Genomic DNA, 13667 nt, shown 5'->3' on the forward strand with positions numbered 1-13667 from the left:
TTCAGGCCAGCCAGGCCAAATAGTGAGACACGTCTTTCTTTCCGCCCCCTCGAAAAAAGGGAACCTGACCCATGAAAGCCACAGGGTGCTTGGGCAGGTTCTGTGGCACTCTTCATAACAGCAGTTCTTCACAGGGGGCGCCCTGGATCTAAAAAGCCTGGGCCGGGAGTTCGGTCTAGTCACTGGGCGGGGCAGGGTTCTGGGGCGGGAAACCCAGGCTTGCTGGAAGGGAATACTGCCAGGCTTTGGGGTGATGCACAAATCTACCGAAGGGACTCCTGGTCCGCTGAGGCTCAGCTACGGGGAGCCTGGGATGAGCACTGGAAGCCGGTCAGAAGTCCGGTGGCGGCTTCCGGGAGGGGCGTGTCATCTTGGGGCGTGGCAGGGGTGGGGCGGGGCGATAGCACTGGGCCAGCGGAGGCAGGAAATCGGGGCTGGTCCCGGGCGGCGCGCAGCCCTGTCCCTATCGGCTCTGCTGCGCGTTCACCACCCCACCCCCTGCCCCCGGGCCGCCATGGACGCTACGGAGACAGGTAGGGGGGTGGGGACCGGGGGGCCTCCCTCCACCGCTCCTCAGCGCCTAACCCAGGGAGCCCCACTTACCCATGAGCTACCTGACAGCCGGGAAAGAAGTACTGGAACGGGAAGGGCGAGGGGAGGTCTGCGTACCTTGGAGACCCCCACCCCCCGAAACACACAGGAGACTCCAGCCCCCAGCCCTCCGATTGCCCTGCAGATCCGACACCCCGGATGCCTCGGGGAAGGGGCCCAGGAAGGGGAAGTGGCCGCTTCTGCTTCTGATTACACGGTGGATGGGGGCAGGGTGTCGCGGCCAGGATCCTTGCAGGGCGCCCCAGGGGCATCAGGCTAGGGGGGCGGCGGCAGAATTGTGACTAGGTCTGGGTTATGTTTTCAGCTGTCTGTGTGTGTCGACTGTCATTCAGTCCTGTCCCTCGTGGTTTCAGCCGTACTCCAGTGTGTTTATGCCGCAGGCTAAGTGTCTGTGCGTCCCACGTGCGTTTCCATCTGTCTACCCTGGGGTCCATGTGGCTCCATTGTCAAGCCAGTCCTCTATTTCGGCATTCGTGTGTCAGCTGCATATGTTTTCTTGTTTTGCTTATGTGCCCGTGCCTGTGTGGGTGTCTCTGTGACTGTGAGCAGCCGCTGCTCTGATTTTTCCTGGGTCCATCTGTCCAGTCCAAAGTGACCCCACGGAAGCCCACTTGTCTCGTCCCACACGAGTCTTAGGCTAAGACTCACTCAAGTCTCTTTCTTTCTCTCTCTCTCTCTCTCTCTCTCTCTCTCTCTCTCTCTCTCTCTCTCTCTCTCTCTCTCTCCCACCTCTGCTTGAGAGGGGTTGAGGTGCATGCAGATTGCTTTGCCACCACTGTGGATGGAGGGAGACAGTGGTTGGCTCATGTTTTCTTACACTTCCCTCCCCCAGAGCTAACCCCAGCTCCAGAGGGCAGGAGGAGGTACAGTGACATCTTCCAGAGCCTGGACAATCTCGAGATATCATTGGGGAACGTGTGAGTCTGAGCCTGTCACCAAATCTAGCTAAGCTCCATATCTGCTGCCCCACATCTGGACACACTGACTTCCACCTCCTGAGCCTAAGATAGGACCCTCCCAAACACCTGTGCCTTCTGGCATTCTAGATACACAGGTGTTTGGGTATATCTCAAAAGTGGTCCGGAGACACACACACACACACACACACACACACAACCTCATGATCCATTAAAATGGTTGAAATAGCTATAATCCCACTCTGTGAACCCCTAAATTACCTAAGGCCCTTCAAGCCCTTTCTCGTCCTGTTTTTAGGAAAAGACCTCACCTGGGGATGTGGCTGAGTAGTAGGTCAAGTGCATAACATCCTGCCTGTATCACAAAAGGGAAAAGGAGAGTTAGGAGTTCAATGGATAAAATGCTTGTCTGGCATACACAAAGCCTGGTTTCCATCGATAGTACTGCACAAACCAACCAGGGTGGTGGTGCATCCATGTAATTCCCACACTTTCGAAGTGGAGGTAGAGAATCGGGCCGACACAGTGATTTGAAGGCCTGCCTGGATACACGAGCTTCTGTCTCAAAACAAACAAGCCACAGCCTCACCTGCCTCCCTTAAATCCTCAGATCACACCTTCTAACTCACAGATAATATCAAAGACTATATCTCCCCTTTCTCCTTCAACTGTCCTAGCATCCCCAGAACTCTTCCCCAACAAAGGACAGTCTGGGCAGAAATGGCTTCCTCATATCCTCATCCTCCTACTCCCCACCCCACCCCCAGGGCTTTCGACCCCCCGGCTGGAGACCTTGTACTCAGAGAAGACCTGGAGCCTGAGAAGACTGCCACAGGCACAGTGGTGAATGAGGAGGTAGGGACATGATCAGGGTCCTCAAAGAGGCCAGCCCCTGGGTTGCTTGCTCCTGAATGCTGTTTCTAATCCTCTTACCCCAGAGCAGTGAAGCCAGCTGTTGGAGTGATCCCTCCCCAGAGGGTCCTGGACCCCTCACAGGTAGGGGAGGATTTCAGACAAGGATGGGGGTGGGTAGAGGAGGTCATTCCTTCACCAAGGCATCACAGCCCTGTTCTGTGCCAAGTTCAGGGGACAGGGCAGAGCCCACAGTGCCCCTGTCCTAAAGTATTCCCCAGTTTTGAGTAGAGAACCTGTAAATTATGGTACTGACTGATCCCAAAAGGGATTTAGGGACCCATGAACGTGTGGAACATAGACCATGGGTCTGGTCTCGGAGTGCAGGGAAGGCTTCCTTCCACGGGAGGCCTGGGCTCAGGGGGTTCCCTGTGTGTCCCAGAGGAAGAACTAGATTTGCGACTCGTTCGGACAAAGGGCGGTGTGGATGCTGCCCTGGAGTATGCCAAGACATGGAGCCGATATGCCAAGGAGCTGCTGGCCTGGACAGACAAGAGAGCCAGCTATGGTGAGGCTTCCTTCTGCTCAGCCCCTGATGGCAGGCAGGACCCAAACCTCAGCTGCCTGCAGGACTCAAGCCCCACCGTCTCCCCTTAGAGCTCGAGTTTGCTAAGAGTGTCATGAAGATCGCTGAGGCCGGCAAGGTGGCCATTCTCCAGCAGGTACCAGCCCTACCCAGAGCCCAGCCCCCTCCCCTCAGGTCCTCCATCCCTCTCTGTTCAGTTCCTGAGCCAGCCCTGCACTCCACCCCAGAGCCAAATGCCACTCCAGTACATCTACACCTTGTTTCTGGAGCATGACCTCAGCCTGGGATCCCTGGCCGTGGAAACGCTGGCCCAGCAGAAGAGAGATTACCACCAGGTAAGCATATCCTCACCACCACCACCACTGCAAGCGCCACTCAGGAGGAAGCTGGAGCTCAGAGATGCTCAGGATCTTGTCAAAGTTCCTACACTGAGATTCAAACCCAGATTCCTGTGAGACTGCAAAACACACACACACACACACACACACACACACACACACACACAATGGTACTTTCATTTGAGAGGAGGGATGATGTGAGGATACTAGGGAAGTCTCTACCAGCAGAACTATATCTCCAGCCCCAATTTTTAAAAATTTTCAACTTAGAAATGCCAGTTTCATAGGGCATAGTGGTGCACACCTTTAATCCTAGTACTTGAGAGGCAAAGGTAGGTAGATCTCTGAGTTCCAGACCAGCCTGATCTACATAGTGAGTTCTAGGACAGCCTGAGCTACATGTGAGACTGTTTTGAACAAACAAAACAAGAAAGAAATACTGATTTCAAGCTTGGCACAGTGGTGCACACCTTTAATTTCAACAGTGGGAAAACTGAAGCAGGCAAGAATCGCTGAGATGGTGGCCAGCCAAGGCCTCATAGTAAGACCCATCTTTTTAAAAAAAAAAAAAAAATGAGCCGGGCGGTGGTGGCGCACGCCTTTAATCCCAGCACTCGGGAGGCAGAGGCAGGTGGATCTTTGTGAGTTCGAGGCCAGCCTGGTCTACAGAGCGAGATCCAGGAAAGGCGCCAAGCTACACAGAGAAACCCTGTCTCAAAAAACCAAAAAAAAAAAAAAAAAAATGGTTTCAGGGCCAGTGAGGGCCAGTGTGATGGCTGAGAAGGTAAAGGTGCTTGCTGCTGAAGACTGAGTTCCTGTCTGAAACCCACATAGAGGTAGAAAGAGAGCTCCAACTTCATGATGCTATGCTCTACCCTCCACACACATGCCATGGCCTGTGCGCCCACGTACACACATCAGATACACATAAGAACAATCAAACAATAAATCAATAGGTTTTTAAAAAGAAGGGCTGGGGATATAGCACAATAGTAGAATTAGCTAACACATGCAAGGCCATGGTTCAAATCCCCAGTAGCAAACAAAAACAAAAACAAAACAAAGAGGGAACCCGTGGAGGTGACACAGCAGGTGAGGATGCTTGCCACCAAGCCTGGCGTTCTAAGTCGGTCCCTGCAGCCCATTTGGAGGGAGGAGAAACACCAACTCCCACAAACTGCCTTCTGACCTCACACATGCTGGCATGAATGTGTCCCCACACATACGTAAGCACAAAATAAATAAGTAAAATTTTCAAAGGGCGCTGGAGAGATGCCTCAAAGGTTAAGAGCACATACTGCTCTTGAAGAGGTACTGAGTTCCTAGCAACCATGAGTCCACAACCACCTGTAACTACAACTCCCTGGGGATCTGATGCCTCTAGCCTCCATAGGCACCCACACTCATGTGCACAAGCCTGCATGCATTCACACATTTTAAAATAATAAAAATAAAATTTAAAATTTTAATTGAAAAGAACACACCAGTAGGGGTGTCAGGATGGCATTTCTCAGGAATAAGACCTCAGGATGTCTATGTCCCTGAAGAGGGGATGATCACACAACTTCCTGCTCATGTACACGGGTAGAGCAGGCCTGGTTGAAACAGCAGATTCAAGAACGGGTTCGGGTCCGAGGTGTGGGTGGTGATGTCTAAGGTAGAGCCCACGCCGGGGGTGGGGGTGGGGCAGGAAACAACGAATGGGGAGTACTGAAGCTGCTTCTCCATCCCCATCCTCCACTCTGCAGCCTCTAGCAGCCAAAAGGATGGAAATTGAAAAGTGGAGGAAGGAATTCAAGGAGCAGTGGCTGAAGGAGCAGAAGCGCATGGTAAGGCCCCGCGTAGGTGGGCCCTGCACCCGAGACTGGCGGCTCTGCAGACGCAGGCCGAGGCCTTATTAAGGTCCTCTTATTGCCTCCAAGAATGAGGCAGTGCAGGCTCTGCGGCGCGCCCAGCTCCAGTACACTCAACGCAGAGAAGACCTGTGGGCACGTTCCCAGGGGTCCCCTGAGGACCCCGCTCCCCAGGCGTCTCCCGGATCCAGCAAGCAGCAGGAGCGCAGACGGCGCTCCCGAGAGGAGGCACAGGCCAAGGTGGAGGCCCTGACCCAGAACCCCTAACATTGCTTGCTTTCCTCTCCCCAACTCCAGTCCTCTTAAGCCGTCTCTGCCTTGGTTTCCCCAGGCACAAGAGGCGGAGGCTCTATACCAGGCCTGTGTTCGGGAGGCCAATGCGCGCCAGCAGGATCTGGAGACCACCAAGCAGCGGATAGTGTCACACGTACGCAAGCTGGTGTTGCAAGGAGACGAAGTGCTTAGGCGGGTAAGGTCCTCCCCCATGGTCACCCTTGGTTCATCGCACTTGAGTAAATAAATACTCCGTTCCTCTGCCCCTAATCCATCTCTGAGGCCCCAGGACACCCTTCATTAGTGCAGGCCCCACACCCTGATGACACCCCCTTACAGCCTACCAGTGACAGACCCTGTTCTCGAACTGGCCTTGCTTATTGCCAAGTGTTAGGCCCCGCCATACCCCAGCAATCCAGGTCCAGTCTTCTTTGATTGTGCATATCTCCATCCTTGCAGGTGACGATGGGCCTGTTTGAGCTGCGAGGGGCACAGGCAGAGCGAGGACCTCGTGCCTTCTCTGCTCTGGCTGAGTGCTGTGCGCCCTTTGAGCCCGGCCAGCGCTACCAGGAGTTTGTGCGGGCACTGCAGCCTGGGGCCCCGCCACCGCCATCTCCTGCCTTCTGCTTCCAGGAGTTCACGCCTGTGGTGCACAGGTGGGCCAAGGGCTGGGCCTGGAGTGAGCCCAGAAGCCCAATGCCGGGTTTAATATATGTATATAAAATACTTTATGTTCACCTCTGATGCCTTCTCTTGCTCCCTTCCACCCCGGCTGAATCCCTTACTCTCCCAACTAGTCCCCAATTCTTTAATGTCTTCAGGACTTTTGTTTTGTTTTGTTTGAGACAGGGTTTGTCCGCATAGCCCCGGCTGCCCTGGAACTCCCTCTGTAGACCATGTTGGCCTCCAACTCACAGAGATCCACCTGCCTCTGCCTCCCGAGTGCTGGGATTAAAGGCGTGTGCCACTATTGGCAGGCCCTGGGATATTTTTGAAACAGGGTCTCTCTATGTAGCTCTTGCTGTCCTGGAACTCACTTAGTGTCTTTTTATTTAAAGAATTATTTCTATTTAGATGTATGTGTATATGCCACCTGTGTGTGGGTACCCTTAGAGACCAGAAGAGGCCATCAGAGCCTGTGGAGCTGGACTTAGGGGCAGTTGTGAGCCACATATGTGGGTGCTGGGAACTGAGCTTGGGCTCTGGAACAGCGGCCGAGCACTCACAGCCCCTGGGCCACCTCTCCAGCCCCCTCCTGTGCTGTTTGCTCTGAAATGGGTCACTGGTTTTCTTTAGGGTACTTACAGGATCGTGGGGCACTTTTGATGAATTACCCCAGTCTTCGGGTGGTGGGGCTAAGATGGCCCTGGACACCAGAGCTCGCAAACCTTTGGAGTTGGGACCCAGATGATATGCCCACTTGCTGTCACCCAGGCCATCTTCCTGGGGACCAAGCCCTCAAATCTCTCTCTCCCAGTTCCCCTCAGGACACAAAAAAGAAGCTTTCAGGGCCCCCACATGCAAGGCTGGAGGAGGGTTCCTCTGAGCCTGGCCCTTGGGACGATACCAGCAGCCAGGGTAAGTTCATGGGGGCCTGGTGGGTATAAGGCCTGGACTTGGGCCAGCCTGACTGACCTATTCTCACCCAGGGATGCCAGGCCCCACTCCAGGCAGTGATGTGGACAGTGTAGGTGGTGGTCATGAATCCCAGTCTCTGGATTCCCCTACTTCCAGCCCAGGTGAATGTTCCAGCTCCTAGCTAAGAACTAACCTTTAATCTCCACTCTACCTTTTGGCCTCTGATCTGCCCCATACTCCTGGTCCTTGAGTGCTGGCCCACTGTCTTGGTGGAAGTTCCCTCTTAGCCACCAGACAAGGGCCTGGCCCGTTCCTGGACTTAGCCTCTTGTCTCTGACCCTTTCTCTCAAGGATATCTCTGGGTGTTTTTGGAAGCCCTAAAAACCAAACCTGCCTCCTTAGACCTAGCCTGCCCCATGACCACCATAATGATCCTACCTCTGTGCCCCCTGACCCCAGGTGCTGGCGCTCGGAGGCTTGTGAAGGCGTCATCTACAGGCACTGAGTCCTCTGATGACTTTGAGGAGCGAGACCCTGGTAAGACTCAACATATGTGGGCAGGTGGATTCACAGGGACAAGTGGGTGCGTCTGACAGCCCTGACCTCCCTCCTTGCAGATCTGGGGGATGGGATGGAGAACGGACTAGGCAGCCCCTTCAGGAAGTGGACACTGTCCACAGCCGCTCAGACCCACCGGCTACGGCGGCTGCGTGGCCCAGCCAAGTGCAGAGAATGTGAAGCCTTCATGGTCAGCGGGACAGAGTGTGAAGAGGTGTGGCCTGCACTGGAGACCTAATGACCTCTGCTGACTTCCACCAAACACACTGACCCAGATCCCTGCAGCCTTTTGCTCTAGGGCCTGCCTTTGTCTGATGACCTCTCTCAATCTTGATGTTTGTTTATCTATCGTGTGTGTGTGTGTGTGTGTGTGTGTGTGTGTGTGTGTGTGTGTGTGTGTGTGTGTGAAGGGCCATGGTCTGTGTGTGAAGTCTCCTCCTGCATGTGAGTCCTGGGGATTGTCGCCATCAGGCTTGGCTGCAAGCACCTTTAACTGCTGGACCATCTCACTGGTCAGGTCTAACATCTCTTAGCACTCTCCACTCCCTGGCTTTCTTGATGATCTTCTCATCCCTGCTGACCTGCTGACCTTCTTGACCCCAGCTCACTCCTAACCCTGTGACCTTGCCCCCAGTGCCTTTTGACCTGTCACAAGCGCTGCCTGGAGACCCTCCTCATCCTCTGTGGACATCGGCGGCTTCCAGCCCGGATGCCTCTCTTTGGGGTTGACTTCCTACAACTCCCCAGAGATTTCCCCGAGGAGGTGCCCTTTGTGATTACCCGATGCACAGCTGAGATAGAGCACCGCGCCCTGGGCCTACAGGTAGGCGCCATCTTCATTCTGGATTGTCGCCACGAGTGATGTGTGCCCACTGACGGCCAGACCACAAACGAGGTGTCCCTTACTCCGCAGGGTATCTACCGGGTCAGTGGGTCCCGAGTGCGTGTGGAACGGCTCTGCCAGGCCTTCGAGAACGGCCGAGCACTGGTTGAACTGTCCGGAAACTCTCCTCACGATATCACCAGTGTCCTCAAGCGATTTCTTCAGGAGGTAGGTGGCTCCAGGCCTGAGGTGGTGGGCAGGAGCCATGCAGCCTCTGGCTCAGGACCCTCATCAGCCCTCCCACACTCCTGTCCCCACCAGCTCACTGACCCCGTGGTCCCCTTCCACTTCTACGACGCCTTCATCTCTCTGGCAAAGACCCTGCATGCAGACCCTGGGGACAGCCCTGGGACCCCCAGCCCCAGCCCTGAGGTTATCCGCTCGCTGAAGACCCTCCTGGGGCGGCTGCCCGACTCTAACTACAGCACCCTGCGGCACCTGGTGGCCCATCTGTTCAGGTGTGCATGGGTCCCTAAGCTTTGAATCATGGCCCTTTCCCTAGACACATAACTGCTTACCTGTGTGGCTCCTATTAACCTCTAACCTTTAATATTTCTTCTGAGCTCAGAACCCTGTATACCCACACCTAACCCTGATACTATCCATGTGAACTAACTAGTCTAAAACAGTGACCAAAGACTACTTCCTGTGGCCTGGCCAAGTCACCAGGCTAGCCCACAGGTCCTACCCTTCTCCTCCAACTCCCTGCTTGACCCTTCTCCCCACACCATCCTCAGGGTGGCAGCTCGGTTTGAAGAAAACAAGATGTCTGCCAACAACTTGGGGATTGTGTTTGGGCCTACGCTGCTGCGGCCACCAGATGGACCCAGGGCCCCCAGTGCCAGTCCCATGGCCTGTCTGCTGGACTCCAGTCACCAGGCTCAGCTTGTTGAGTTCCTCGTTGTGCACTATGAGCAGATCTTTGGAATGGATGAGCTCCCTCTGGCCTCTGAGCCCCTGACCCAAGACCCTGGCCTGGCTCTTGCGCCCCTCGAACCCAGTCCCCAGCACCCAGCCCCACTTGCCCAAGACCCACAGCCCCTGACCATAGCCTCAGACTCCAGCCCAGACCCCGAACACCACAGTGCCCCGGAGCAGCGTCCCGAGGTCACACCTCCTGAGGTAGGATGTGGGAAGGGCCTTGTCTGTGTTTAACTCCTTTTCTTTTGCACAACTGGATACTGAATCCAGGGCCTGGTGTGTGTTAGGTGTGTGCTTACCACTAAGTCACACTCCCAGCTCTCTTTACTTTTATTTCTTTTGCATTTTTTAAAAGCATCTATTGGGAGAGAGAGAGAGAGAGAGAGAGAGAGAGAGAGAGAGAGAGAGAGAGAGAGAGGGAGAGGGAGAGGGAGAGGGAGAGGGAGAGGGAGAGGGAGAGGGAGAGGGAGAGGGAGAGGGAGAGAGAGAGAGAGAGAGAGAGGATGTAGGCACACACAAGTCATGGCGTGAGCATGAAGGCCAGAGGCCAGCCTGCCCTTCTCTTCTATCACGTGGGTCCTGGGGACGGAATTCAGGTTCTTAAACTGACAGCAAGTACCTTTAACATTGAAACATCTCCCTAGCCCAAATTTCTTTTATTACATTTTATTTATTTATTGTGGAGGTGGGGGTCTCATGGAAGTCAGAGAAAACTTAGGAGAGTCAGTTCTCTTCTAGCATGTAGGTCCTGGAAATCGGAATTGCCAAGCTTGGTGGCAGATGCCTTTACCTCTTCAACCTCCTTTAGTTTGCCAGATTGGCCTTGAACTCATGCTGCAAGCCAAGGTGACCTTGAGTTTAATTACACACTTGCCTTTTTTTTAAATGTGCATTGGTGTTTTTGTCTGCACGTATGTCTGTGAGGGTGTCAGATCCCCTGGAACTGGAGTTATAGACAGTTGTGAGCTGCCATGTGGTTGCTGGGAATTGAACTCGGATCCTTGGAAATGCTCTTAACTACTGAGCCATCTCTCCAGCCCTAACACACTTGCCTTTTCATTTATATTGTTTTATTTGATTTTGAGGTAGGGTCTTATTAGGCTGGGTCATGGTGGCACGCACCTTTAATCCCAGCATTTGGCAGGCAATCTCTGAGTTCAAGGCCAGCCTGGTCTACAGAGTGAGTTTCCAGGATAGTCAGGACTGTTACATAGAGAAACTCTGTCTCAAAAAACAAAGAAAGAAAGAGAGAGAAGTGGAAGGAAGGAAGGGAGGAAGGAAGAAAGGAAGAAGGAAGGAAGAAGGAAGGAAACTTATTGACTTAGTGTGTAGAGGTCAGAGGACAAGTTTCAGAGCCAGCCTCTTTCCCGCCTCGTTTCTGCAGTGCTTTGTACTTCAGGCTGACCAGCGGGTGCCTCCCATCTCACCAGAGAAGAACTGGGGTTATGGGTGTTCACCCCAAATCCAGCTTTTTTAAAAGATGTATTTATGTATTTAGTGGGAGGGGCACATGGGCGTAGGTCAGAAGAAGACTTGCAGGAACCAGTTCTTTCCTTCTTCCAAGTAGGGTCTGGAGATCAAACTCACCATCAGGTCTGGTGGCGGTTGCCTTCACCCAGAGCCACCTTGCCAGTCATGTGTCGGTGTTTGGTTTTGTGATTGTTGACCAGGATGGCTCAGTTAGTGCTTTTACCCACTGACCCATTTCACCTCCCCCTTTAAAATTTCTTCCTCTCACTCCAGTCTGACTCGTACCGCTGCAGAGGTAAACGCGGGTAGTGGACCAAATGGCTGGGCCAGCTCTGCTGTCCAGCACAGTCAGCACCAGCCATTTCAAATCTGCCAGTGAAATAGATAGGTATTCAAAGACCTCCTCTTGGTGTCTGATCCAAGAGGAAAAAGACCAAAAATAAATATGCAACATTACATGGTCCTGTGCAGAAAAGAGGATGGAATAAGGGATGCCCCAAGGTGAGGTCTAGAGGACTTTGTAGCAGGGAATATACTATGGGCAAGTCTTATGGAAAGGTGGATTTGAGCAAAGACTAGCGTGGCATGGGGGTGGAAAGAGGCATGGGAAAATCTGGGGAAGGGTGTACCCGGCAGTGGGAACAGCGGGTGCAAAGGCCTTGGGGTGGGAGCATGCATGCTGTGTGCAGTCCTGTACTGTAATGAGGAGGGAAACAGGAAGGAAGCAAGGACCAGGCTGCAAATGAATCTCAGTGGCAAAGTGCTCGTCTGGCGTGTGTGCGGTTAGGGTTTGGTTCCTAGCACTGGAAAAGAAGGTTAGCCAGATGGCTCTGCTAGCTGCCATGAGCACTAGAGTGTGAGCAACAGACGAGCACTGGCTGTGTACAGACTGTGTATTGAGACAAGGTCACCCGCTGAACTTGCAGCGAACTATGTCAGCAGGGCTGGCACGCCCATGAGCTCCCAGCCATGCTGACCTCTTACAAGGACTGGTTCAGACTTGCGTCCCCACGCTTGCACAGCAAACTCTCCGATCCGCTGAGCCACCCCCACAGACCCCGAAACGGGGTTACTGTGGGGGTCACATTCTGGGTTTCTTCCTTCAGACTGCAACTCTGCAGAGGGAGCAGAAGGAGGAGAAGGAGGTGGAGAGCACCAGAGATGGGGCAGGGGAAGGTGAGTGTCCTGGGGGCTCTCTCTTTGCCCCAGGGTTGCTTGGCTGACAGGTCACTCCTGGGGGTACCTTGTGAGAACTTGGGCATGCTCAGCATTCATCACTCCACAGGGTCCACCCACAACCCTGAGGACTCGCTCCTGGGAACGCAATCGCGGGGCCACTTCAGCCGCCAGCCAGTGAAGTATTCCCGGGGAGGTGTACGACCAGTCACTCATCAACTGTCCAGCTTGGCTCTGGTAGCTTCCAAGCTGTGTGAGGAGACTCCTGTCACTGTCTCAACAGTGCACAGAGGTAGTTTGAGGGGACGAAGCCTGGGCCCTGCTGCTGCCTCCCCTGATGGCAGCCCCCTGCGCCGGAACCCTCTGCCTAAGCACTTTGAGATCACCCAGGAGACAGCCCGGCTGCTCTCCAAGCTGGACAGTGAGTCTGTGTCCAGGACCTCTTGTTGTGCTGATGCTGAGCCTGAGGAATCTGAGGAGCATCTCTGATCACCTACCATCCTGTGGGACCCAGGACTGAGTTGACGGCACTATCTATCTACCTACCTGCCCCACCTGGTGACCAAACCAAGTCAGTGGGGTGTGGGGAGAGACGAGGTTACCAGAGTTGAGTAAGGAAGACCACCCATCTTGGGGAAATCCTAAAACACTTGGTTGCTGTTTCAACATCGCCCTGCCAGAAGAGGTGCACAGGTGATTCCGGATCAATACTCAATGGTCAATACAGGTCCAAAGGTCCTTGGGGTCTACTCCAGTCTCTGACCTCTGAGACAGATGTCTGACTGCTTTGATCATCATGGCTCCTGGCCCTGCTGCCTCCTTGACAGATTCCGAGTGAATGGGTGGGTGCAGTTCAGCCCTGTCACCTTCTGTTAGGTCTGTCAGTGTTTTGTTTTTGTTTTGAGACACTGCCTCATGTAGCTCTGGCTGGTCTGGAACTCCCTATGTTAACCAGATTGTTATAGAACTCACAGAAATACTCTGCCTCCCAAGTGCTGGCCAAGTCAGGATTCTTACAACAAACTGTATCCTGCCGCGGTGAGACGGCTGAGCAAACGGTGCTTGCTGCAAAACCTCACCCATCTCAGCTGCATCTTCCAGTCCCACGTGGTGGAAGGAGGGAGCCAATTACTGCAAAATGTCTGACCTCTACACATAAACAGGCACATGCACAAATAAAATTAAATTTTAATTTAAAAAAAGTCCACTGTTCAGTGGTGGTGCACGCCTTTAATTCCAGCACTCAGGAGGCAGAGGCAGGAGGATCTCTGAGTTCAAGGCCAGCCTGGTCTGTAGAGTGAGTTCCAGAACAGCCAGAACCACAGAGAAACTCTGTCTCGAAAAATAAAAAATAAAAAAAATCCTGTTATGTTCTTGCACATCTGTCTTTGTCGGGAAGGCTGACAAAGATGAGGTCACCAGTAGGAGCAGTGTCTTTTACCCTTTATTACTGACCTGATGAGCCAAGGCTTCTGAAAACCACCCTCTGAAACCCACAGGCTCAGGGCCTGGAGCCCCAGATGAGTCACTCAGGCCCTGCCAGAGAGCTCTGTGTCCCTGATCCGGTTCTACATAATCAAATACAACCCGGTGCAGATAATCGAGACAATGGGGCTGTGTGCTACGGACGGGGGAGGCCAGGAGAGGAGG

The 13667-nt window shown here is 53.7% G+C and overlaps 1 protein-coding gene across 1 annotated transcript; it reads left to right on the top strand.

Moving 5' to 3' along the window:
* Positions 1-238: 238 nt before the first annotated feature.
* Gmip (GEM interacting protein) lies at positions 239-13396 on the top strand. Its single transcript, XM_015988929.3, has 21 exons — positions 239-533; positions 1445-1529; positions 2297-2384; positions 2468-2525; positions 2824-2949; positions 3039-3103; positions 3195-3302; positions 5054-5134; positions 5228-5398; positions 5490-5627; positions 5891-6087; positions 6909-7009; positions 7081-7170; positions 7469-7546; positions 7627-7781; positions 8202-8390; positions 8481-8618; positions 8712-8908; positions 9188-9572; positions 11948-12017; positions 12127-13396. The coding sequence occupies exons 1-21, from the start codon at positions 254-256 to the stop codon at positions 12504-12506; spliced, it is 3180 nt and encodes a 1059-aa protein (XP_015844415.2). The 5' UTR covers positions 239-253; the 3' UTR covers positions 12507-13396.
* The last annotated feature ends 271 nt before the right edge of the window (positions 13397-13667 follow it).

Source organism: Peromyscus maniculatus, chromosome 17 (assembly GCF_049852395.1).
Source record: "Peromyscus maniculatus bairdii isolate BWxNUB_F1_BW_parent chromosome 17, HU_Pman_BW_mat_3.1, whole genome shotgun sequence".
Lineage (NCBI taxonomy): Eukaryota > Metazoa > Chordata > Mammalia > Rodentia > Cricetidae > Peromyscus > Peromyscus maniculatus.